The sequence below is a fragment of the Neoarius graeffei genome, chromosome 7 (assembly GCF_027579695.1).
Source record: "Neoarius graeffei isolate fNeoGra1 chromosome 7, fNeoGra1.pri, whole genome shotgun sequence".
Taxonomy (NCBI): Eukaryota; Metazoa; Chordata; class Actinopteri; order Siluriformes; family Ariidae; genus Neoarius; species Neoarius graeffei.
Genome location: NC_083575.1, coordinates 55,169,810 through 55,192,882, shown reverse-complemented (window position 1 = coordinate 55,192,882; position 23,073 = coordinate 55,169,810). Strand labels below are relative to the sequence as shown.

At 38.8% G+C, this 23,073-nt stretch overlaps 2 protein-coding genes across 12 annotated transcripts in view; both read left to right on the top strand.

The window, feature by feature from the left end:
- Nucleotides 1–4,581, top strand: part of ldb1a (LIM domain binding 1a) — a 48,517-nt gene extending 43,936 nt beyond the window's left edge. For 3 of the 8 annotated variants that reach the window (XM_060926003.1, XM_060926002.1, XM_060926006.1), the window contains exons 9-11: nucleotides 1,099–1,222; nucleotides 1,326–1,474; nucleotides 2,127–4,581. In XM_060926003.1, the coding sequence (XP_060781986.1) occupies nucleotides 1,099–1,222; nucleotides 1,326–1,474; nucleotides 2,127–2,357 (504 nt within the window). In that variant the 3' untranslated portion in view covers nucleotides 2,358–4,581. The remainder of the gene's footprint in view (nucleotides 1–1,098; nucleotides 1,223–1,325; nucleotides 1,475–2,126) is intronic. The other 5 variants (XM_060926005.1, XM_060926004.1, XM_060926008.1 and 2 more) reach the window with 3 other exon arrangements.
- Nucleotides 4,582–5,522: 941 nt separating this feature from the next.
- The window catches only part of prom2 (prominin 2), a 40,515-nt gene continuing 22,964 nt past the window's right edge, over nucleotides 5,523–23,073 (top strand). Inside the window, exons 1-9 of one of the 4 annotated variants that reach the window (XM_060925998.1) lie at nucleotides 5,523–5,670; nucleotides 5,766–5,862; nucleotides 6,082–6,370; nucleotides 15,473–15,528; nucleotides 17,900–18,105; nucleotides 19,412–19,532; nucleotides 19,890–19,953; nucleotides 20,085–20,174; nucleotides 22,501–22,685. In XM_060925998.1, coding sequence (XP_060781981.1) covers nucleotides 6,154–6,370; nucleotides 15,473–15,528; nucleotides 17,900–18,105; nucleotides 19,412–19,532; nucleotides 19,890–19,953; nucleotides 20,085–20,174; nucleotides 22,501–22,685 — 939 coding nt within the window. In that variant the 5' untranslated portion in view covers nucleotides 5,523–5,670; nucleotides 5,766–5,862; nucleotides 6,082–6,153. Of the gene's footprint in view, nucleotides 5,671–5,765; nucleotides 5,866–6,081; nucleotides 6,371–15,472; nucleotides 15,529–17,899; nucleotides 18,106–19,411; nucleotides 19,533–19,889; nucleotides 19,954–20,084; nucleotides 20,175–22,500; nucleotides 22,686–23,073 lie in introns of those variants that run through there. The other 3 variants (XM_060925999.1, XM_060926000.1, XM_060926001.1) reach the window with 3 other exon arrangements.

Below are 23,073 nucleotides of genomic sequence, written 5' to 3'. Positions count from 1 at the left end.
TCTGCGCCGTGCCGTTATTACATTTGCATGCCACGTTTGAAATGAATTTTTTTTTTTTAATACGATTTTTTTAAAATTGTTTTTAAATAATCACCTGTGTATTTGTACTGAAACAGTTCTCAGGCTCTGTGAATAACAGTCTCAACTTTGTCTCGGTTATTATTCACTGATCTTCACTTCGCCTTTTACCGAATAATTGTGAAATATTAGATCAATATTGTGATTTATAGTAACATCCTGATACGCTAACTGTGTTTCCAATAACCTGCTTAATGTGCAATTTGAAATTGCGAACTGAAATGAGTAATGGAAACATGAATTTCAAAAAAGCTCTCAAATATCGCAAAAAAGTTTTTACGCTCACGTGAGGTGGTTTTGAGATGAAATTGAAAAATTGTAAAATTGAAATGGAAACCTTTTTTTTGCATTGAAGTCACTTGACATGCTTATCTCTCTGGAAAAAAGAGCGCTCTGTAAGCGATATTGCAAGAGGAGTAAACCCAGCTTTTAAACTCTTGAGTCATCTCATCTCATTATCTGTAGCCGCTTTATCCTGTTCTACAGGGTCGCAGGCAAGCTGGAGCCTATCCCAGCTGACTACGGGCGAAAGGCGGGGTACACCCTGGACAAGTCGCCAGGTCATCACAGGGCTGACACATAGACACAGACAACCATTCACACTCACATTCACACCTATGGTCAATTTAGAGTCACCAGTTAACCTAACCTGCATGTCTTTGGACTGTGGGGGAAACCGGAGCACCCGGAGGAAACCCACGCGGACACGGGGAGAACATGCAGACTCCGCACAGAAAGGCCCTCGCTGGCCACGGGACTCGAACCTGGACCTTCTTGCTGTGAGGCGACAGCGCTAACCACTACACCACCGTGCCGCCCCCCTCTTGAGTCATGTGGGGAAAAATAAAAAAAATTTTTGAAAGATCCATATTGTTGTTGTTTTGGTACACTTTATACTTAATGAAATTTGAAATGCGTTAGGTTGGCCTTTAATTTGCCCTGCTAAGTTCACCATGCAGTGATCAAAAGATACCCTGTGTATTGAACACTGATTTAATGTGAATGTTTGGTGTTCTTCAGCTTTGTGTAATCCTGGAACCCATGCAGGAGTTAATGTCAAGACACAAGACATACAGCCTCAGTCCTCGAGATTGTTTAAAGACGTGCTTATTTCAGAAATGGCAAAGGATGGTTGCCCCACCAGGTAACAGGCCTGAGGAAAGCTCAGCCTTTTTTTTTGGTGGTGTTAATATTTGAACGTTGCTCTTCTCTTCACGACTGTAACATGAATTTCATTGTCCCTGCAGCTGAGCCGGCAAGACAAGCACCAAATAAGCGACGGAAACGGAAAATGTCTGGTGGCAGCACCGTGAGCACTGGTGGCGGCAACAACAACAGCAGCAACAGCAAGAAGAAAAGTCCAGCCAGCAGCTTTGCGCTCTCCAGCCAGGTACCTGTAAGCATCTCATTTTGATTCCCTTTATACAGATGTTTGTGTGATTTAGACAATGAGTGCATGGGTGGTGGAACTGAGAGCTTTGCATGAAAATAAAACCGAAAGAGTTCAAAGAAAAGACAGACCCAATATAGAGACAAGTGGACATGATCCAATGCTGGGCAGTCCCTGGTCCTTCAGGGCCTCTGGTCTGTGGGTTTTCTTTGCTATTTTCTCAGTTATTTGGTCAGAGCCTGGTTTTGTGATTTGAGCTCCTGAAACAGCCAGTAATGGAGACCCGAGGTGGAATGAACCCATGCAGCACTAAAGGATCAGGGATGCCCACCGCTGATCTTTTCTCTCAAAGACAGGGCTACACAGGGCTACATTTTAAGGCCACAGTAGAATATGGTTCCCAAACAGTAAACTTCGTGTTGGATTCCAAGTTCTTTTTATTGACAGCCATTGGTGCTTAGAGTTTCTGTGGCTGCCGAACTGTGCTGCCCTTCTTGATTACAGTGGCCGCACATGGCTTGAGCTCTGAGGTCTTACTGACCTCTGAAGTTGGAGTGGGGAATGGACGGTGCCAGAAGCTACCAAGTCTCCTCCACCCCTGAAACACCCTCCCCCGTGTTACGGGGATAATGTTTGCACCCCTTGCTGTCCCCTGCAGGACGTGATGGTGGTGGGTGAGCCCACTCTGATGGGAGGGGAGTTCGGGGACGAGGATGAGCGGCTGATCACGCGACTGGAGAATACGCAGTTTGATGCGGCCAATGGCATCGATGATGAGGACAGTTTCAGCAACTCCCCAGCTTTGGGCAACAACAGCCCGTGGAACAACAAAGCTCCCTCCAGCCAGGAGAGCAAGAGCGACAACCCCAGCTCCCAGTCGGCCCCGTAGACTCCAATACTCACTGTGCATAGATAGGGAAAGGGCAATACCAAATGCCTGCTTTTGTTCCGAATGGCACTCACGTTGTAGTCCAGCCAGCCTTCCTGTCACAGCGTCCTGCTCTGAGGAGTCCTCACTGACCAGACTGTGTTTTTCAACTTGGGGGAAATTGTGATTTTTCCGCATACTATAGGATTTAAATGTCATAATCGAATTATTTCTTTTAAAGGAGCTCACTGTGCATTTGTGCCTGAGAGAAATTCAGTGTTTGGTCCGTTTGAGTTCTCTGAGGTTCAGCAGAGTTAGCGAAGGCAGTCATGTCTGTGGGTTCTTGTTCCAACCTCGGGTCTCAGTGGGTGCTGTGCTTAACTATGCATGGCGGTTTCTGTTGTGCTCACTTCACATGGAAGGCTTCTTTTATTGAATCATCTAATGATAACTATTATGTGCACCTCAGATTCAAAACCAACGCTAAATTTTGTTTTGTAGGACCTGGTTGGAACAAAAACCTGTACAGTTCCGGAGCTTGAGGACCGGAGTTGAGAACCACTACGTAAAATCTCTTAATAAAGAAATAAATTAATAAAATAAGCAAATAAGTGAAAGCCTCGTTGGTACTGGAGTTGTGGTCATGCTCAGTATGGTCCTAAGCAGAAGTGGACCATGAAGCCAGGCTCCAAAGAGGTGTTTTTGTTTTTTTTTCTCATTTGTTTTTGTGTGTTTTTTTTTTTTATTATTTTTTTTCTAGCAATTTGTAAGGGAAAAATTATGAGCAAGTAAGAAATACCCTGAATATCCTTTGCACTGTTGCCACTCTATTTTTGATCTATTTTTCTTAAAAGAAAATTATAGTACTTTTGTTGTTGTTTCTTTTTATTCTTCCCTATTAATAATAAGTGGAATTCGATTAAATATGTAACTGGAGAATGGTAGATTTCTATATGATGATGATTTGTATTATTAAAGTTATTACTTTGCAGTACAAAGCTGAGGTCCTGTTAAATGTGTACTGAAGGTTTCATGGCATGTGTGTCTGAAATCTGCATGTTCGAGACATGAGGCTTACAGCGAGAGAAGCTAAATATTTACAGGATCTCCACTTTTATGTAATCCTATTTGGAGGGCTTTACCTCCGTATGTATGGTACACACACTTTTACTTGTTAATTTGAGTTGATGTTCTGGTGAAAAAGGTTTTTAATCTGTACAGGAATGTAGTCGACTCAATACCTATCAAAGTCTTCATGGTACACTAACCATGTGGTTTCAGGTGTGTAAGCAAAGCACCTCTTTTTCCTCAACAATAGAGTACGCAATTATTTTACTCTCCCAAGAATGCTTTTTTTGTTTTGTTTTGTTTATATGCTACAGACCAAGGAGCTAAGAGCAAGAGAATTCAACTCAACTATTGTGTATTTGATTCTATGAAGAATACTTTTCATAATTTTTTGTGTATTTGTGCTTGTATATTTAAGACTGTAGCTAAGGTCTGTATAAGTGTAATTGTATTTAGTTGTCTTTAAGAACATCTCTAAGGACTTGCATTTTAATGTAAGAAAAAAATGACAAAAAACAAAACCCATACATTGTAGTCGTCAGGTGTGGTTTTTTTTTTTTTTTTTTTTTTTTTTTTAAATAAAAAGATATTAGTCATAGGTATCATTTTATTTCTGGGATTAGCTTCAAGTTTTTCAGTGTACAATGTATTTATTTTTTTCTTGCCATTATATCGTGTGTGTGTGTGTGTGTGTACATTACAATATGTCAGTTTTCTGCCATTTTCAATAGAGAAAGATAGTGCTGCCTTTTTTTTTCCTATTTCTCATCACCTCATTTCATTTTGTCTAAACAAAGAATTAAAAGATGTCTGGGAAAAACAAAACAGTCCTTTAGCTTTTAAAAACTGTAGATGTATTAGATTAAGACACCAGAGGGCATTCTGCATTTTGGTTCTGTGTACTATATGGGGAAAGAGTTGGACTAATTCAGCCAAGTATTCTGCCCAATTCTCTGGATGTTATATAAACCTCCAGTAAAATTCTTTGTTCAGATACCTTCCAAATGTCCTGTGTAGCTTTTGGGGATTTTCACCAAATTAACCACAAAGGGTTAAACCCATTTTGTGTTCCTCTCGAGCCCCTTTGATAGTGGCTGTTTGATAAATCTATTTTTTTTTTCTATTGTCTGCTATTGATGATTCATGTATGGTATAATAAAACCAATTTTCATGTAAATCTGTGCTGTGTCTTTGTGTAAGTAGCCGTGTGGTTGTATACGTTCTTCCAGCCTCCTACTTGATGAGCACCGAAACTGGAGTGTTTTGTTTACAGGTACAAAGGTTGAATGTTTTCATGAGGAGGAAGTCGGTAAAGAATGTTTTAGTAAAGGATTCCTGGTTAGGTGCTTAGCTGCTTTTAGAGAGTAAACTAATTCACTGTTCCCAAAATGAATGAATTTAATAGCTTCTGGTTACGTTTCCATAAAATATTATTATTATTAATAATAATCTAGCTTGAATGCCAGACAGCACACATGTGATATGCTATTCAAATGCACTGGTGTCCAGTTGTAAGCAGAGACATTTACTTCATTTGTCTGAGTACATTTTGTCATGGAATTTTTAGTAATTATTTTCATCAGTTACAGTGTCTTGAGTATGTACTTCATGTTGCTGCTTATTTTCCTCTTTGAGTTTCAAGTTAAAACTCATTTACTTGTTTCTATGACAAGTATAATGATTTGAGTTCATTGTATTAAATTCTGTTTGTGAATCCATTAACAACCACAAATCCCTCACACATTTTGTAATCAAACTTGAATTTATTTCATGATTGTTTTGAATATGTAAGAATCTTGTTCCTGGTTTTTAAGCCAACATCCTGCATGTTTGGACTGTGCCGTTACATGTTTGTGCTCCTCCATCACCTTGAATATCACAAAGTGCTCGACAACTATGCACATACAGTTTACATTTCCTCTGAAATTCCTCTTTTGTTTGTGGCCATTTAATAGTCAAATTTAAGTTAGTTTCCTGACACATACTGTATTGTAATGGTTGAGCATTTTTGCCCGTGTGTGTGTGTGTGTGTGTAATATATGTTTTGCTAGTTTCTTCCCTTTATCTTCCTTTCAAATTCCTTTTCCAGTGGAAGCCCTCCTCTTGCTTCACTCCCTTTCCTACTCACACTCATTCTCTAATTACACTGGTGAACTCCAGATGAGAGATTAGCTTTCTTTGTAAAGTGCGCTATTTATTACATAGGCAAGTCAAGCTCTTTAGTTCTGCTTGAGACACTGCAAGACCCTCTGTCCTAAGTGGAAAGGTAATGTTCCAGCACTTCTCTTTCCTCATGTTAGTAACACCTAAAGTCCTATTTCTCACTTTTTCTTGTTTCTGTTTTGTATTTTGTGTACACAGGACAGCTTAGTTTAAGGTTTCCTATTTTTGTGCCAGTGCAATGAAGATATTTGATGCTGCATATAGGAAGTGAAGGAACTGTCAGATGATTTCTCAGGTAGTTGGTAACTTGTGACAAACTACAATTTCACAAGTCTCGATGTGCACATTTGTAAGAGATTTTGTAACCCACACAATAGCCATGAGGAACATTTTGAAACTTGAGTGTGAGCAGTTATTTTTCATTACAGCCAGGTTGCAGTTATGTTCATAGTGCACTGAATAGCAACCCACATCTTATGTTCCCATTATATCCATTTCGTTCTCTGTCTCTCAGATGCCATGGGAAGGTGAAAAAGATTAGTAACCATGAGTTAAAATACAGTTGCTTGTTTTACTGCTTGCCAAAATGGGGACCAGTACGAGGCTAATTCTTGGGGTGGTGAACTTGCTGCTCTTTCTTCGGCCACGTGTGGACACTCAGCACTGTTCAGCTAGAATAAATCCTCCAGAACTGGATGGTCCTGAATCTTGGCCCATCAATAAACCTCCATTTGACATGGCTTTTATGTCTTCCTTTGTCCATTCCTTTCTGAGCTCTGTCCAACCCAACCCTTTCCCTAAAGGTATGTTTCTTTCTCATATTCGTAGCAACATGTCTCTGTATTTTGTTCTGATGCAGTTGTGTTGTGTGAATATGCCAGACGAGAAGGAGAGAAGAGACTGTATTTAAATTTATTAAATAATCTGTGTGAGGGACAGTGTTACTCCGTATATAAGACTATAAGATATGGGTGATGTGAGGTTAGAGCATGGTCTTCATTTAAAATTCTGCTTTTGTTTAAATATATAATGTGTGTGTGTATATATATATATATATATATATACCCAGAGCAGTCATACTACAGCATCTGGAGAGCAGTTGGGGGTTAGGTGCCTTGCTCAAGGGTACTTCAGCCCAAGGTGACAGTGCCACCCTATATATATATATATATATATATATATATATATATATATATGAGGTGGCACTGTCACATTTTTATATATATATATATATATATTATGAGGGGCCGCATAAGACTTTATCTATTCTGACCCTCTCACATACATATATTCTCACTCTCACATGCATACATTCTCCTCTCACATACGTACATTCTCCTCTAATATACATATATTCTCCTTTCACATGCATACATTCTCCTCCCACATACACACATTCTCCTCTCACATACATATATTCTCCTCTTGCATACATATATTCTCCTCTCATCTACATCTATTGTCCTCTACGTAGATTCTGCATACATTCTCCTCAACTGGACTGACTGATGCCAAAGTCTAAAGCCAAGCCTTGCACATTTACAGTGGTGTCTCACCCCATGTTCCTTTGTATTGTTTATCACTAGACATTTGCATTTCTGTTTATTTTGAAGACAGTCCACCTGTCTGCATTGGAGACTGAGCAGCTTTTAATCTCAGTCTAAAGTCAGCTGTATTGCTGTATCCCTATTTCTCCTCCCTCCTTTTCCCTTTCCTTCATTTCTTTCAGGCAAAGCACCTCTTTATCTCTCTCTGTATTGTAGTGTTGCACAGCTATTCTGAACAGGGAAGTCCATGTCAATAAGTTTCACATTGTGCACTAATGTACAGTATGGTAAGCATGCTAATTATTGGTTAAGCTAGGCTATTTTAATACCAGCCTCACTGTGTGTTTTGCCTAATCAAATGAGAACATCATAAAGCAGCATAGCTATAGCCTTCAGATAAGTTGTTGGAACAGTTTCTAAGGTAGCATTGTAGGCCAATTTAGGCCAGGTTAACAAACAGAGGACTTAGAAGGCCTTTTTGTAATACAACGATGCGGCACCTCTTTCTAGACAACAACAATAATAGAGGGTGACTGACTCCAGGTTGGAGTCTGGCCTGGGACATTTCCCGACCCTACACTATCTCTCTCTCCCTGTCATCTCCCTCTAGGCTACCCTATCTCACTGTCCCTTTTCTGTCCTCCTGTCATGATCTCTGGTGAAAATCTTTAGATTTTTTTCAATAATAGTAATTTGGTCAAAATATAGTCTATTTACATTTTATTTTTATTTATAGTTATTAGGCCTATCAAGTACAAAAATTCAAGCCAAACCAACAATAGGGTTCCCTAAAATTATATAGGCCTATATACCTATATATCGAGGGTTTGGAGCCAGAGGGAAGTAAGTGGCATTTTTGGCGAAAATGAGTTCTATATATCAAATGAAAAGTCTTGATGAGCTCTATTTAACTGTACCGAAAAGACACATCAGAAATCAACCTATACTGTATAAAACAAAACAACAAAGACCTTACTCAGAAGTGGGCATCGGTGTTGGAGCCAAAAGGGCGTATGTCCCATTTACACCTATGGCTTAGATAGGCTTAGAAGGCCTAGCTTAAGTGAAGTCATAACAAGATAACTGAAATTGAACTGCTTGAAAGTACAGTAGATGTTAAACTGTTCAAGTGTTTGAAATGAAAGACATAAATGTGAAGTCATAAATGAGAATGGAGCAAAGGGATGCGAAAAGGGGGATGAGAACTGAATTGTGTACTTGTATAGGAAGGAAATGGCCAGGCTACATTGCAATTAAACTAAATAGAGAAGTGGAGAGACCAACACATCAGAATGTGTTTGTTGTATACAGTATTTGAAATAAAATGAAAAAAAATTTACTTGTTAATCACATTGTTTTTAACCAAGAATGAGCAGATACACCTATTTTCCTTTCAAAACATTAGAAATGTTTGGTGCCCAAAAGGCGTATCCTATCTTTTTTGCCATATTTTTAAGATTTTACAAGATTTTTGAATATGTTCAATATGTTAATATCATATTTAATGACTACCTCATTTAAGTATGTTTATGGCTATAATGTTGTGGTTAAAGGTAAATAAATTTTGTTGATTAAAGGGTGGTCAAAATTTTGTTTTGGCTCTCCTGTAAAGTTGGTCAAATGTGACTTACGCCCCTCTGGCTCCAAACCCTCGATATAATTATGTAATTTTATATGTACGTATGTGACAGGAGAATATGCCTATGTGAGAGGAGAATGTATGCATGTGAGAGTGAGAATGTATGTATGTGCATGGCCCCTCATAGTGTGTGTATGTGTATATATATATATATATAAAATTACTGTTCAAAAGTTTGGGGTCACCCAGACAATTTTGTGTTTTCCATGAAAAGTCACACTTTTATTTACCACCATAAGTTGTAAAATGAATCGAAAATATAGTCAAGACATTTTTCTGGCCATTTTGAGCATTTAATCGACCCCACAAATGTGATGCTCCAGAAACTCAATCTGCTCAAAGGAAGGTCAGTTTTATAGCTTCTCTAAAGAGCTCAACTGTTTTCAGCTGTGCTAACATGATTGTACAAGGGTTTTCTAATCATCCATTAGCCTTCGGAGGCAATGAGCAAACACATTGTACCATTAGAACACTGGAGTGAGAGTTGCTGGAAATGGGCCTCTATACACCTATGGAGATATTGCACCAAAAACCAGACATTTGCAGCTAGAATAGTCATTTACCACATTAGCAATGTATAGAGTGCATTTCTGATTAGTTTAAAGTGATCTTCATTGAAAAGAACAGTGCTTTTCTTTCAAAAATAAGGACATTTCAAAGTGACCCCAAACTTTTGAACAGTTGTGTGTGTGTGTGTATGTATGTATATATATATATATATATATATATATATATATATATATATATATGAGAGAGAGAGGTGGCACTGTCACCTCACAGCAAGAAGGTTCTGGGTTTGAGCCCAGAGGCCACCAGGGGCCTTTTTTTGTGGAGTTTGCATGTTCTCCCCGTGTCTGTGTGGGTTTCCTCTGGGTGCTCTGGTTTCCCCCACGGTTCAGAGACATGCGGTTAGGTTAACATGGGGCGGCCTTGGGCTGAAGTACCCTTGAGCAAGGCACCTAACCCCCAACTGCTCTCCAGATGCTGTAGTATGGCTGCCCACTGCTCTGGGCATGTGTGCGCTTATTGCTCACTTGTGTGTGTGTGTGCACATGCGTGTGTTCACTGCTTCAGATGGATTAAATGCAGAGGACGAATTTCACTCTGCTTGAGTGTACATGTGAGAAATATATATAAAATGTGTATGTACAGTGGTGCTTGAAAGTTTGTGAACCCTTTAGAATTCTCTATATTTCTGTATAAATATGACCTAAAACAACATCAGATTTTCACACAAGTCCTAAAAGTAGATAAAGAGAACCCAGTTAAACAAATGAGACAAAAATATTATACTTGGTCATTTATTTATTGAGAAAAATGATCCAATATTACATATCTGTGAGTGGCAAAAGTATGTGAACCTCTAGGAATAGTTAATTTGAAGGTGAAATTAGAGTCAGGTGTTTTCAATCAATGGGATGACAATCAGGTGCGAGTGGGCACCCTGTTTTATTTAAAGAACAGGGATCTATCAAAGTCTGATCTTCACAACACATGTTTGTGGAAGTGTATCATGGCACGAACAAAGGAGATTTCTGAGGACCTCAGCAAAAGCGTTGTTGATGCTCATCAGGCTGGAAAAGGTTACAAAACCATCTCTAAAGAGTTTGGACTCCACCAATCCACAGTCAGACAGATTGTGTACAAATAGAGGAAATTCAAAACCATTGTTACCCTCCCCAGGAGTGGCTGACCAATAAAGATCACTCCAAGAGCAAGGCGTGTAATAGTCGGCGAGGTCACAAAGGACCCCAGGGTAACTTCTAAGCAACTGAAGGCTTCTCTCACATTGGCTAATGTTAATGTTCATGAGTCCATCATCAGAAGAACATTGAACAACAAAGGGGTGCATGGCAGGGTTGCAAGGAGAAAGCCACTGCTCTCCAAAATGAACATTGCTGCTCGTCTGCAGTTTGCTAAAGATCATGTGGACAAGCCAGAAGGCTATTGGAAAAATGTTCTGTGGACAGATGAGACCAAAATAGAACTTTTTGGTTTAAATGAGAAGCGTTATGTTTGGAGAAAGGAAAACACTGCATTCCAGCATAAGAACCTTATCCCATCTGTGAAACATGGTGGTGGTAGTATCATGGTTTGGGCCTGTTTTGCTGCATCTGGGCTCAGATGGCTTGCCATCATTGATGGAACAATGAATTCTGAATTATACCAGCAAATTCTAAAGGAAAATATCAGGACATCTGTCACTGAACACTGAATCTCAAGAGAAGGTGGGTCATGCAGCAAGACAACGACCCTAAGCACACAAGTCGTTCTACCAAAGAATGGTTAAAGAAGAATAAAGTTAATGTTTTGGAATGGCCAAGTCAAAGTCCTGGCCTTAATCCAATCGAAATGTTGTGGAAGGACCTGAAGCGAGCAGTTCATGTGAGGAAACTCACTAACATCCCAGAGTTAAAGTGGTTCTGTACAGAGGAATGGGCTAAAATTCCTCCAAGCCGGTGTGCAGGACTGATCAACAGTTACCGGAAACATTTAGTTGCAGTTATTGTTGCACAAGGGGGTCACACCAGATACTGAAAGTAAAGGTTCACATACTTTTGCCACTCACAGATATGTAATATTGGATCATTTTTTTCAATAAATAACTGACCAAGTATTATATTTTTGTCTCATTTGCTTAACAGGGTTCTTTTTATCTACTTTTAGGACTTGTGTGGAAATCTGATGATGTTTTAGGTCATGTTTATGCAGAAATATAGAAAATTCTAAAGGGTTCAGAAACTTTCAAACACCACTGTATATACTGTATGTAATCCAGCAGCTGAAGCTGAATTAGTATAGGTGTGTCTTCACCTGGCAAAAACTCAAACATAAATGATACCAAGAAACAAGCCTTGCTGGGGGGAAATACTTCCGATTGAACATTTCATTAACCATTTACTTATCAGCACCAAATATTAACAACTTTGAATGGTTCATAAATTATTACACAAATTTCCATTAGGAAGTGTTTCTTTCAGCAGGGAGGTAATTACTGAAAGACCGTCAAAGTCTGTTAAATGGATAAAGCCTTATTTAACCAGTTGGTTAATCAGTAGTTAGGCAAAGATGAACACTGGTACCTTCTAAAGTTCAGGCTGTATGTTTTGCTTTTCAGCCCATAAAGAATCCCAATGTAAAAATGTATCTTTATTTGGAACAGGGGAGAAGCTGATCTTTACTATTTCTACCACAGAGACTGATCACATGTATTTCTAAAACACATTTTAAACACGTCTTTTATCTCTCTCTCTAAAGCAGCTTTCCAGGAAAGCAGTACTACCCCCATCTGTTCACAAGTTTTTTCACCACAAACCTCAAAGTTGTTTGTAAAAGATTTCTCATGATGAAGTCTAGTTTACACCACTTACGACGTTGGCTATGTACATACCAAGTGACCTTGAAGTCTGTTTTTTTAAATGACTTGATATCATGAAACAATTTGAAATAGAGATAAATCAGTTTAGGTGCTCATGTATGCAGTGAATAACCTTCAAGGGAGGCTTGATTGACCTGATAACTGGATGAAATGACTTGAAATAGGTTTGAAAATGGAAACTCTAAATCAAACCTCTCTAACTTGATGAGCTTAAAGAAATGGTCAGAGGTCAGAACTAAAAATGCCTCTTCATGTTTGTTCTGTATTCAGATATTGTCCAAAACAGTTCGCTTTAATATGAAGGGAAAATTCAAGTGTTAAGGAAGGTTCTTTGGCACTGATTGAGCCTTCAGATACTGTCATGTTTACTGAATGTGTGCTTTTTTCATTTGATTTGCTGTAGGAAATGGTTTAATTTGCATGAATGGGTTTCACCATTCTAGCTTGCCAGGAATTCATAGTACACTACCAGTCATCTTCTGTTTAACGTGTAGAGTTTTGGGTACAGGGCGGCACGGTGGTGTAGTGGTTAGCGCTGTCGCCTCACAGCAAGAAGGTCCTGGGTTTGAGCCCCGGGGCCGGCGAGGGCCTTTCTGTGTGGAGTTTGCATGTTGTCCGCGTGGGTTTCCTCCGGGTGCTCCGGTTTCCCCCACAGTCCAAAGACATGCAGGTTAGGTTAACTGGTGACTCTAAATTGACCGTAGGTGTGAATGGTTGTCTGTGTCTATGTGTCAGCCCTGTGATGACCTGACGACTTGTCCAGGGTGTACCCCGCCTTTTGCCCATAGTCATTTGGGATAGGCTCCAGCTTGCCTGCGACCCTGTAGAAGGATAAAGCGGCTAGAGATAATGAGATGAGATGAGTTTTGGGTACAAAACAAATAAGGTAGCATGGCTCTGTTCTACTTTGTGCCAGCACAGGAACCAGCTGGAGCCAGACGCGCAGCTTGTGAACAGGCAAGGCAGGCAACTGCTTGGGGCCCCCTGGCCCAGGGCGCCCCCCCCCCCCGAGAGTCAGGGCCCGAGGGCTTATTTATTTTGTTTTTTGTTTTTTACCATTGTATTTTCACATTTGGAATTTAAAAAACTTTGGTTTCATACATTTTTCGTTGGTGTCAGATTATTTATAACATATTGGTGATGAACACTGGTCAGAGGGGCCCCCTGGAAATTTTTGCTTGGTGCCACAACAGACTCTAGAATCGCCTCTGGCTGGAACTAATTTTACTGTACCATAAATTATTATGAATAGATAAACACAATACCTATAGATATCCAGTTCCCTTTTGAGACCAATTGTATTGTGACAGCGTTACAGTTGATTGGAAACAGAACTTCAGATTCTCTTGTAACAAGTTTGCATTGTTGGAACATTTTCACAGGAACTGATGAACATTGTGATATTTAGTTAGAGGAGTAGCTGAAAATCTTGTTAATGAATATTGTATAACGGGAGTAAAATATTCTTTCATACTGTGCAGGATGTACAAAATATTACAGGTTGTAACACACTTAGTGCTCCTTCTGTACTTGATAACTGGAGCACATCTTGTGCTTGGGAGCTTTGTACACACACAACAGGTGGTAGGTTGAAGCCCAAAACAGATTATATTTGAGGGGGAAACCAAAGCTGAATATGTTCTGAAGGCGTATGTACAGTTGTGTTCAAAATAATAGCAGTGTGTTTAAAAATGTGAGTAAAGCTCAAAATCCTTATAATAGTTTTTATTTCCATGCATTGGGAACAATGCACATTATATTCTACATCAAAACATGAAGAAAAATGTATGAATATTTTAATTACTTTACAGAAAATGAAGAAAAATGAACATTGGGCTGTTCAAAAAAATAGCAGTGTCTGCATTTTTCATTACAAACTCCAAATATTTACTGTATAAACTGAAAAAATCTTAAGGATTTAGTATTCCTGTGAATCACTAAACTAATATTTAGTTGTATAACCACGGTTTCTGAGAACTTCTGGCACCTGTGAACAGGTATTCCAGCCCAGGATGATTTGACAACATTCCACAATTCCTCTGCATTTCTTGGTTTTGCCTCAGAAACAGCATTTTTGATGTCACCCCACAAGTTTTCTATCGGATTAAGGTCCGGGGATTGGGCTGGCCACTCCATAACTTTCATTTTGTTGGTCTTGAACCCTGATGCTGCTCGCTTACTGGTGTGTTTGGGGTCATTGTCTTGTTGAAACACCCATTTCAAGGGCATTTCCTCTTCAGCATAAGGCAACATGACCTCCTCAAGTATTTTGATATATGCAAACTGATCCATGATCCCTGGTATGCGATAAATGGGCCCAACACCATAGTAAGAGAAACATTCCCATATCATGATGCTTGCACCACCATGCTTCACTGTCTTCAGAGTGTACTGTGGCTTGAATTCAGTGTTTGGGGGTCGTCTGAAAAACTGTCTGCGGCTCTTGGACCCAAAAAGAACAATTTTACTTTCATCAGTCCACAAAATGTTTTTCCATTTCTCTTTAGGCCAGCTGATGTGTTCTTTGGCAAATTGTATCCTCTTCAGCACGTCTTTTTTTTAACAGTGGAACTTTGCGGGAGCTTCTTGCCGATAGATTAGCTTCACACAGGCATCTTCTAATTGTCACAGTACTCACAGGTAACTTCAGACCGTCTGTGATCACCCTGGAGCTGATCATTGGCTGAGTCTTTGCCATTCTGGCTATTCTTCGATCCATTCGAATGGTAGTCTTCTGTTTTCTTCCACGTCTCTCTGGCTTTGCTGTCCATTTTAAAGCACTGGAGATCATTTTAGCTGAGCAGCCCATCATTTTCTGCACTTCTTTACAGTATACATTTTACCTCTCCAATCAACGTTTTAATCAAAGTACGCTGTTCTTCTGAACAATGTCTGGAACGACCCATGTTTCTCAGGTTTTCAGAGAGAAATGGATGTACAACATGTGCTGGCTTCATCCTTAAATTAGGGCCACCTGACTGACATCTGTTTTTTCACAGAATGAATGACCTCACTAATTAAACTCCACACTGCTATTATTTTGAACATGTCCCTTTCACTTAATTATTCGATTACACAGACTCAGGAGCATGCATATCATGAATGTTGGGTCTGTTGGTTTTCTATGACTCTACTACACCTACTGGTAAATTATTTGCCATGTAGTAATATAATTTCCACCAAAAACAGTGATTGATCTGGTTAGTCGTGTTGGACTGCTATTATTTTGAACACAAGTGTATATAAAATATTGTCTTGTATTTTTGATATTGACCACAAAACAGAGGAGTAAGGCTGCTAATAGTGTGAAGCTGTAAAAATTTTTTATTTTTTTTTTTAGATCTTTTCATTAAAATTCTGAAATATCACATCACAGATGAAGCAACAATAAATGAGGTATGTAAAGAAGGAACAGACTCATTACATTTTAGAAATAATGCCTGATAGAAAAATCTTCATACTGCTCTGGCCAAATGGCTTTTACATTACTGCAAGAACAAACACGACTTTAGTTCTGGTCTGTGAATATAATATATTATAATACTTTCCAATAAAATATCTATCTATCTATCGATAGCAATCAGTCGATTGATCGTGCCATCGATGATTATTGGCCCCCCTTTTAAAGATGAGTAAAAAGGGTTAGAAAAAAACTACCTTTTTGTGAAGTAGCTTCATGTCACACTAAAAAAATGAGAAAAATCCAAACCTTAATTGAAATAAATTTATTCAGAGAGAAACAAATCCCACATCAAGTAATAATTATTTTCAACAAAAACACGTGCCACAATTATTAGCACCCCTGCATTTAATACTTTTCTACGACCTCTCTTTGCCAGTAAAACAGCACTGAGTCTCTCCTATAAGATTTTATAAGGTTGGAGATGCAGATCAGGGCGTCTGAGACATTCCTCTTTCCACAATCTCTGCACATCATCCAGGGACCTCGGCCCTCTCTTGTGCTCTGTCCTCTTCAGCTCACCCCACAGGTTTTCAATGGGGTTCGGGTCAGGGGACTGAGATGGTCATGGCAGAAGCTTGATTCTGTGCTCAGTAACCATTTTTGTGTTGATTTGGACAAATGCTTCGGATCATTGTCCTGCTGGAAGCTTCAATGACGACCCGGTTTTAGTTTCCTGGCAGAGGCAGACAGATTTTGATTTAAAATGTCCTGGTATTTCTTGGAGACCATGATGCTACGTACAGTAACAAGGTTTCCAGGGTCTTTGGAGGAAAAACTGCCCCTAAACATCACAGAACCCCCACCATATTTTACGGTTGGGATCGGGTTCTTTTCATTATAGCCATCCTGCTTTTTACGCCAAACCTACCTTGAGTGTTTATTGCCAAAAAGATCCATTTTATTTCATCCATTTTGTTTAACGGTTCCAAAGTTATAGTAGTGTTTTGCACACTTCAGTGCTTATGTTTGTAGTTAACTGACAGAAAAGGCTTTTTTTCTGACATACCTTCAAAATAATCTGTTGGCATGGAGGTAGCATCTGATGGCATTAATTTGGAGACTTGAAAACCTCAAGATTTTACTTTTTCTTGTAATTCACCAACAGTGATCCTTGGGTATTATTATTATTATTATTATTATTATTATTTTGCCTCTTGTACCATCCTCCTCACTGTACATGGGGGCAAAATAAACTTGGGTCCTCTTCCAGGCAAGTTTGTAACAGTTCCAGTTGGTGTTCACTTTTTTATTAATGCTCTAACAGTAGAAATGGACATTTTCAGACGAGTAGGTTTTTTTTTTAATAAAGAAACCATTCCCTGACTTACGAAGGTCAATGTACTTCTTCCTCATTTGGTTTGTGTTTCTCTTATCTTTCCCACACTGATGAATGACTAAGGGAATTTGATCTCTGCGTCACCTTGTATTTGTTCCCCAGTTAATCAGGAAGTTACAGTTTGAAAGTTCCTACACACTCCAATCAACTCAAAAATGCACAATTTAAATGGGGAACATGCTTCAGTTACATTGTGTTCACTATAATTTCCAGAGGCGCCAATAATAGTGGCACGTTTTTGTTAAAATAATTATTTCTTGATGAGGGATTTGTTTCTCTCTGAATCAGTTTATTTCAATTAAAGGTTGGATTTTTCTCATTTTTTTTCAGTGTGAGATGAAGCTACTTCACCAAAAGGTGGATTTTTTTCTAACCCTTTTTTACTAATCTTTACAAGGAGGGCCAATAATCACAAACCAGCCCATCTGGCACCAATGACCATGCCATGCTCAAAGTCACAAAGATCATAATTTTTCTTCATTCTGATGTATGATGTAAAAATTAACTGAAGCGCTTGACCTGTACCGAGATAATTTTTTGCATTGCACTGCTGCCACATGATTGGCTGACCTCAATAACTCCATGAATTATCATGACGTAAATACGTGCGTGGTCCTTGTGGTATCACAAATAGAGATATGTTTTGTTTAAACAGCTGACTATTATTGCTTAGTCATAAGCATTGCAGGCTTGTGCGTCATGTGTCAGTGTTTTTAATAAACAAGTTCTCCGCAGTCACAAATGGAATATATCATTGAGTGTTATGCCCATATTGCTTTTATCAATTTTGAGTAAACATCTTGGTGAAAAGCTTCCATTTATTCATTTACATCTGCCTTAAAACAAACAAAAAAGGTGTGCATGTCTCTGTGTTATACCTAGATATGAGTCAAGCACTATGTCACTATGGTGACCATTTAATCTGTTTTTTTCCCCCCTCAAACTACTCTGTCTGATTGTGCATGAAGGTTTTGCGCTATGAGGTAGGATTTCTGGTCTGCGTGGCCATTGGGATCCTGTACATCGTCCTCATGCCCTTAATTGGCCTGTGTTTCGCTTGCTGCCGTTGCTGTGGAAATTGTGGGGGCCGCATGTACCAAGAGCAGACCAATAGCATCAACTGCAGACGACGGAGCTTTTACTGGGCCACTTTTCTATTCACCTTACTTATATTGTAAGTGGCACAGTGGCTGCTAGAGTAATAAAGCCTCATTAACTTCTGGTATCTCAGGTATAATTTTTAAGTGTAATTATTGTAGCCTGTCAAAAGCACATTCTTAATGACAGTATATGACTCTTACACACTTATGTCTTAATGGTGCAGTATAATATTGATAGTCTTTTTTTGTTGTTGCTGTCAATAATGATACACAGCCTCCTTAATTTCTTACCTTTAAATATAGACTCTTGTTGAATATACTAGTGCATCTCAAAATATTGGAATATTTCATTTCGAGTTTGTGTAAAACAGTATAAATACCGTGTATCTTTCAGTCTAGTTCAGTACATGCAACCACAATCATGGGGAAGACTGCTGACTTGACAATTGTCCAGAAGACAATCACTGAGACCCTCCATAAGGAGGGTAAGCCGCAGAAGGTCATTGCTGAAAAGGCTGGCTGGAAAAGGTGCGCAAGCAACAGGGATGACTACAGCCTTGAGAGGATTGTCAAGAAAAGTTGATTCAAGAACTTGGGAGAGCTTCACAAGGAGTGGACTGAGGCTGGTGTCAGTGCATCAAGAGCCACCACGCACAGACGTCTTCAGGAAAGAGGCTACAACTGTCACATTCCTAATATCAAGCCACTCATGAACCAGAGACAACGTCAGAAGCATCTTACCTGGGCTAAGGAGAGAAAGAACTGGACTGTTGCTTAGTGGTCCAAAGTCCTCTTTTCAGATGAAATTAAATTTTGCATTTCATTTGGAAATCAAAGTCCTGGAGTCTGGAGGAAGAGTGTTGAGGCACAGAATCCAAGGTGTTTGAAGTCCAGTGTGAAGTTTCCGCAGTCTGTGATGATTTGGGGTGTCATGTCATCTGCTGGTATTGGTCCACCTTGTTTTATCAAGTCCACTGAGCAACAGTCCAGTTCTTTCTCCCCTTGTGGTTGCATGTACTGAACAAGACTGAGAGATACACTGTATTTATATTGTTTTACTCAAACTCAAAATGAATTATATGAATATTTTGAGATACTGGATCTCTGATTTTCATGAGCTATAAGCCATAATCATCAAAATTAAAACAAAAAAAGCATCATAATATTACACTTTCCATATAATGAGTATAGAATATATGAAAATTTACCTGTTTGAATTAAATTATGAAAAAAAAGGTTTTCCATGATATTCCAATATTTTGAGATGCACTAGTATTATGTACTCTGAACTGTATATTATTATCTACACTATATCACTGATGTCACACTTCATGGTTCTATAAGATTCAACTGTGTGATTTAATAACTATTTATCTTCAGGGCAGGGAATATTTGTATGTTCTTAAGCAATACCTACACCCATGAGAATGTAAGCTCTGCACCAGGTGAATTCAGCAATGCCTTAAAAAATCTACAAAGCTACACCACAAATATTCCAGAGGTAAATATCATAATAAAGAAAAGCTTTATAAGAATTACTCTATTTGGGTTGGCTATGCTTTTACGTTCAGAGCCAGGACTTCTTTCTGTCCTAACAAGCTCATTTGAAGTCATGTAAAGACAATGACAAATCTAGTATGTTGCATATTATAGCCTCTGGTGTTTCTACCAGGAAGATTTACTGATCCTGAATGTTTATGGGAAAGTTAACAGCTGTGGTGCTCAGGATAAAGCTCAAGCCTAAAATTTGGCTTAGTGACGGTTTCTGTTAAGTTGTGTGGTCAGGTGTTAGTTTAGTAGCCGAATGGAAATAATGATAAACCCCTCAACATGCTGCATATCTGTTTTCCCATAACAGCAAATACAGACAGTGGTGAATGAGAGCTGTGTAGTTGTGGATAATGTGACGTATAACATTCAAGGTGAGTCAAAGTGGTTGCATGCATGTATGTATGTGACTGTTGTGTTTCTGTTATGAATGTAAATAGAAAAACTGTCTGCTGGGAAAAGAACCAGCAGAACTGACCCAGATATTTCTGTTTACATTGTACAGAAATTGGCTCTTCGCTTGGCAAAAGTATCCAAAGAGAAACAGAAAGCTCAATTATCCCAGCCCTAGACGCTACTGCAGTGATGGCACAAGGTAAAAACAGTCTCTTAAAGAAGACACATTGAAATGAACTGAGAGTTCACCCACTGAAAGTTTACATTTATTGTCTAATCTTTTAGATGTTTTTGTTTAAAATACTTTTTAAAATATATATATTTATGAAACACACCCACACTTACACTACCGTTCAAAAGTTTGGGGTCACTTTGAAATGTCCTTATTTTTGAAAGAAAAGCACTGTTCTGTTCTTTTCAATGAAGATCACTTTAAACTAATCAGAAATCCACTCTATACATTGCTAATGTGGTAAATGACTATTCTAGCTGCAAATGTCTGGTTTTTGGTGCAATATCTCCATAGGTGTATAGAGGCCCATTTCCAGCAACTCTCACTCCAGTGTTCTAATGGTACAATGTGTTTGCTCATTGCCTCAGAAGGCTAATGGATGATTAGAAAACCCTTGTACAATCATGTTAGCACAGCTGAAAACAGTTGAGCTCTTTAGAGAAGCTATAAAACTGACCTTCCTTTGAGCAGATTGAGTTTCTGGAGCATCACATTTGTGGGGTCGATTAAATGCTCAAAATGGCCAGAAAAATGTCTTGACTATGTTTTCTATTCATTTTACAACTTATGGTGGTAAATAAAAGTGTGACTTTTCATGGAAAACACAAAATTGTCTGGGTGACCCCAAACTTTTGAACGATAGTGTATCTACTTGGATTGTTCAAATGCTTCAAATTCAGTTAATTCAGACTTTATGAAACACACCCAGTCTTCATACCGTCACATAAAAGTTTGTCCAAATAATGTTATATTATGTAATGCATGGTGTGTTCAGTACATCACTGTGACTTCTTGCAGCCTGAACTGGACAAATACAGTACATCACTGGAAGGCATCTAGTCATATGGACATAATTATTGTACAGTTTAAGTTTGGTGATAAATAATTCTTTTCAAATATTTGTTTGTGGCTACGCTGTACAGCAGCACAGATACCCAGAGATGGTGATTCATTTACACTGACAACAAGGAAGACATTGAAAAGGAGGAAGATATTTTATCATGCCATCCATTAGACAAACTGTTATTCATAAACCATATTAAAAAATGTAAAAGGGCAAGTCTATAATGGTACAGCATGGTAGTAGAGCAAATAGCATTGTTGACTCACAACTCCCTGATTCAGTCCTGAGCTCAGGTTACTGTCTGTGTGGACTTTCTGTGCATGTTCTCACCATGTCCATGTGGGTTTCCTTTTGGGTTTTCCAGTTGCCTGTCGCCACCAGAAATTTCTGTAACACTTAATCAAAGTAAAATAAGGAAATGGGTCATTCTGAGGGCGGCACGGTAGTGTAGTGGTTAGTGCTGTCGCCTCACAGCAAGAAGGTCTGGGTTCGAGCCCCGTGGCCAGCGAGGGCCTTTCTGTGTGGAGTTTGCATGTTCTCCCCGTGTCCGCGTGGGTTTCCCCCACAGTCCAAAGACATGCAGGTTAGGCTAACTGGTGACTCTAAATTGACCGTAAGTGTGAATGTGAGTGTGAATGGTTGTCTGTGTCTATGTGTCAGCCCTGTGATGACCTGGCGACTTGTCCAGGGTGTACCCCGCCTTTCACCCGTAGTCAGCTGGGATAGGCTCCAGCTTGCCTGCGACCCTGTAGAACAGGATAAAGCGGCTAGAGATAATGAGATGGGTCATTCTGAGAAAATGGCTGATGGCGGTAATCTACAAAATTCCAAAAAACAGTTAATCTTTTAGTAGTTTCTGGTCATATGATAGAATATGGAGAGACTTAACAACACCCATCAAACTGAATAATAAAACAATCCAACATTTTTTTTGCAGTGTTTAGTAAATGGAATTGAGTTCAAAGTGGAAAAAACATTGTCAATAACTGTCAACTTATTTTTATATATTATAGAAGTAAAAAAAAAAGATAAATGAGGAATATACAGTATACACTGCAAACATTGTAGCTTAACAAGTGAAGAATTATCTAATGTTTCTCATTCAGATAATGATAACTGTTTCTAGAAATAAATGCAGGGAAAAAATATCTGCCAGCTGAATAAGGCAATTTAAAGTTTGAAACGAGTAAAAGTATCTAGCTATCAGCTTAGTAATGTCATTTGTTTAAAAACAATATAATTAAGAAAATATTAGTTGAATTAGTCTAGATTCAAGATATTATAACTTGCTGTCATTTTTTTTGCAGTGTAAAAATCTAAAAGTGGATTTTGAAACTGGAGACTTAAACATACACGTGACATTAGCATTCTGTCTGGAAAGGAGAATTACTTTACTGTATTTTTGTACCTGTTACTTTTCTTGTTTTCATCTGACTGTTGTGTGTTCAGTTGTCCAGAACACCAGTTTGCTGCTCCACAAGTTGAATGCAACTCAGAAAGAGCTGGATTTACTACAGTCAAACCTGACCAGAGTGAATGCTCGCATCAACAACACACTACACAACCCATCCTGCATACACTGTGACTTATTGAAGCCTGAACTGGACAAGTTTTCTCTGGACACAAGCATGAATGTAAGTGCAATCTGATCTGTCATGTGGTGCAACAAAAATGTGACTAGGGAATTCAGTAACCACTGTTACATGAATCACATGGACTCTTAACTCATAAAAAAAAGTATGTTGTGGAGCTTGTGTGTAATTATTACCACAGTGTTAGCATTTTTACATTAATCAGTCTGACCAGGACTCTCTGTGTCAATGTGTCCTTGAGTAGTGGTTCTCAAAGGGCAGTCCAGGGAACCTCGGGGTTATGTGAAGCACAGCTAGAGAGTCTATCATTTTTAAATTTTGTTATAGCAGTGCTAATAATCCAAACCACTGGAACTCAAAAGCAAACACATGGGTCTATAAATAATGTCAACTTAGATTTATTGTATTTTGTTTGTCAGGAATAAAAAGC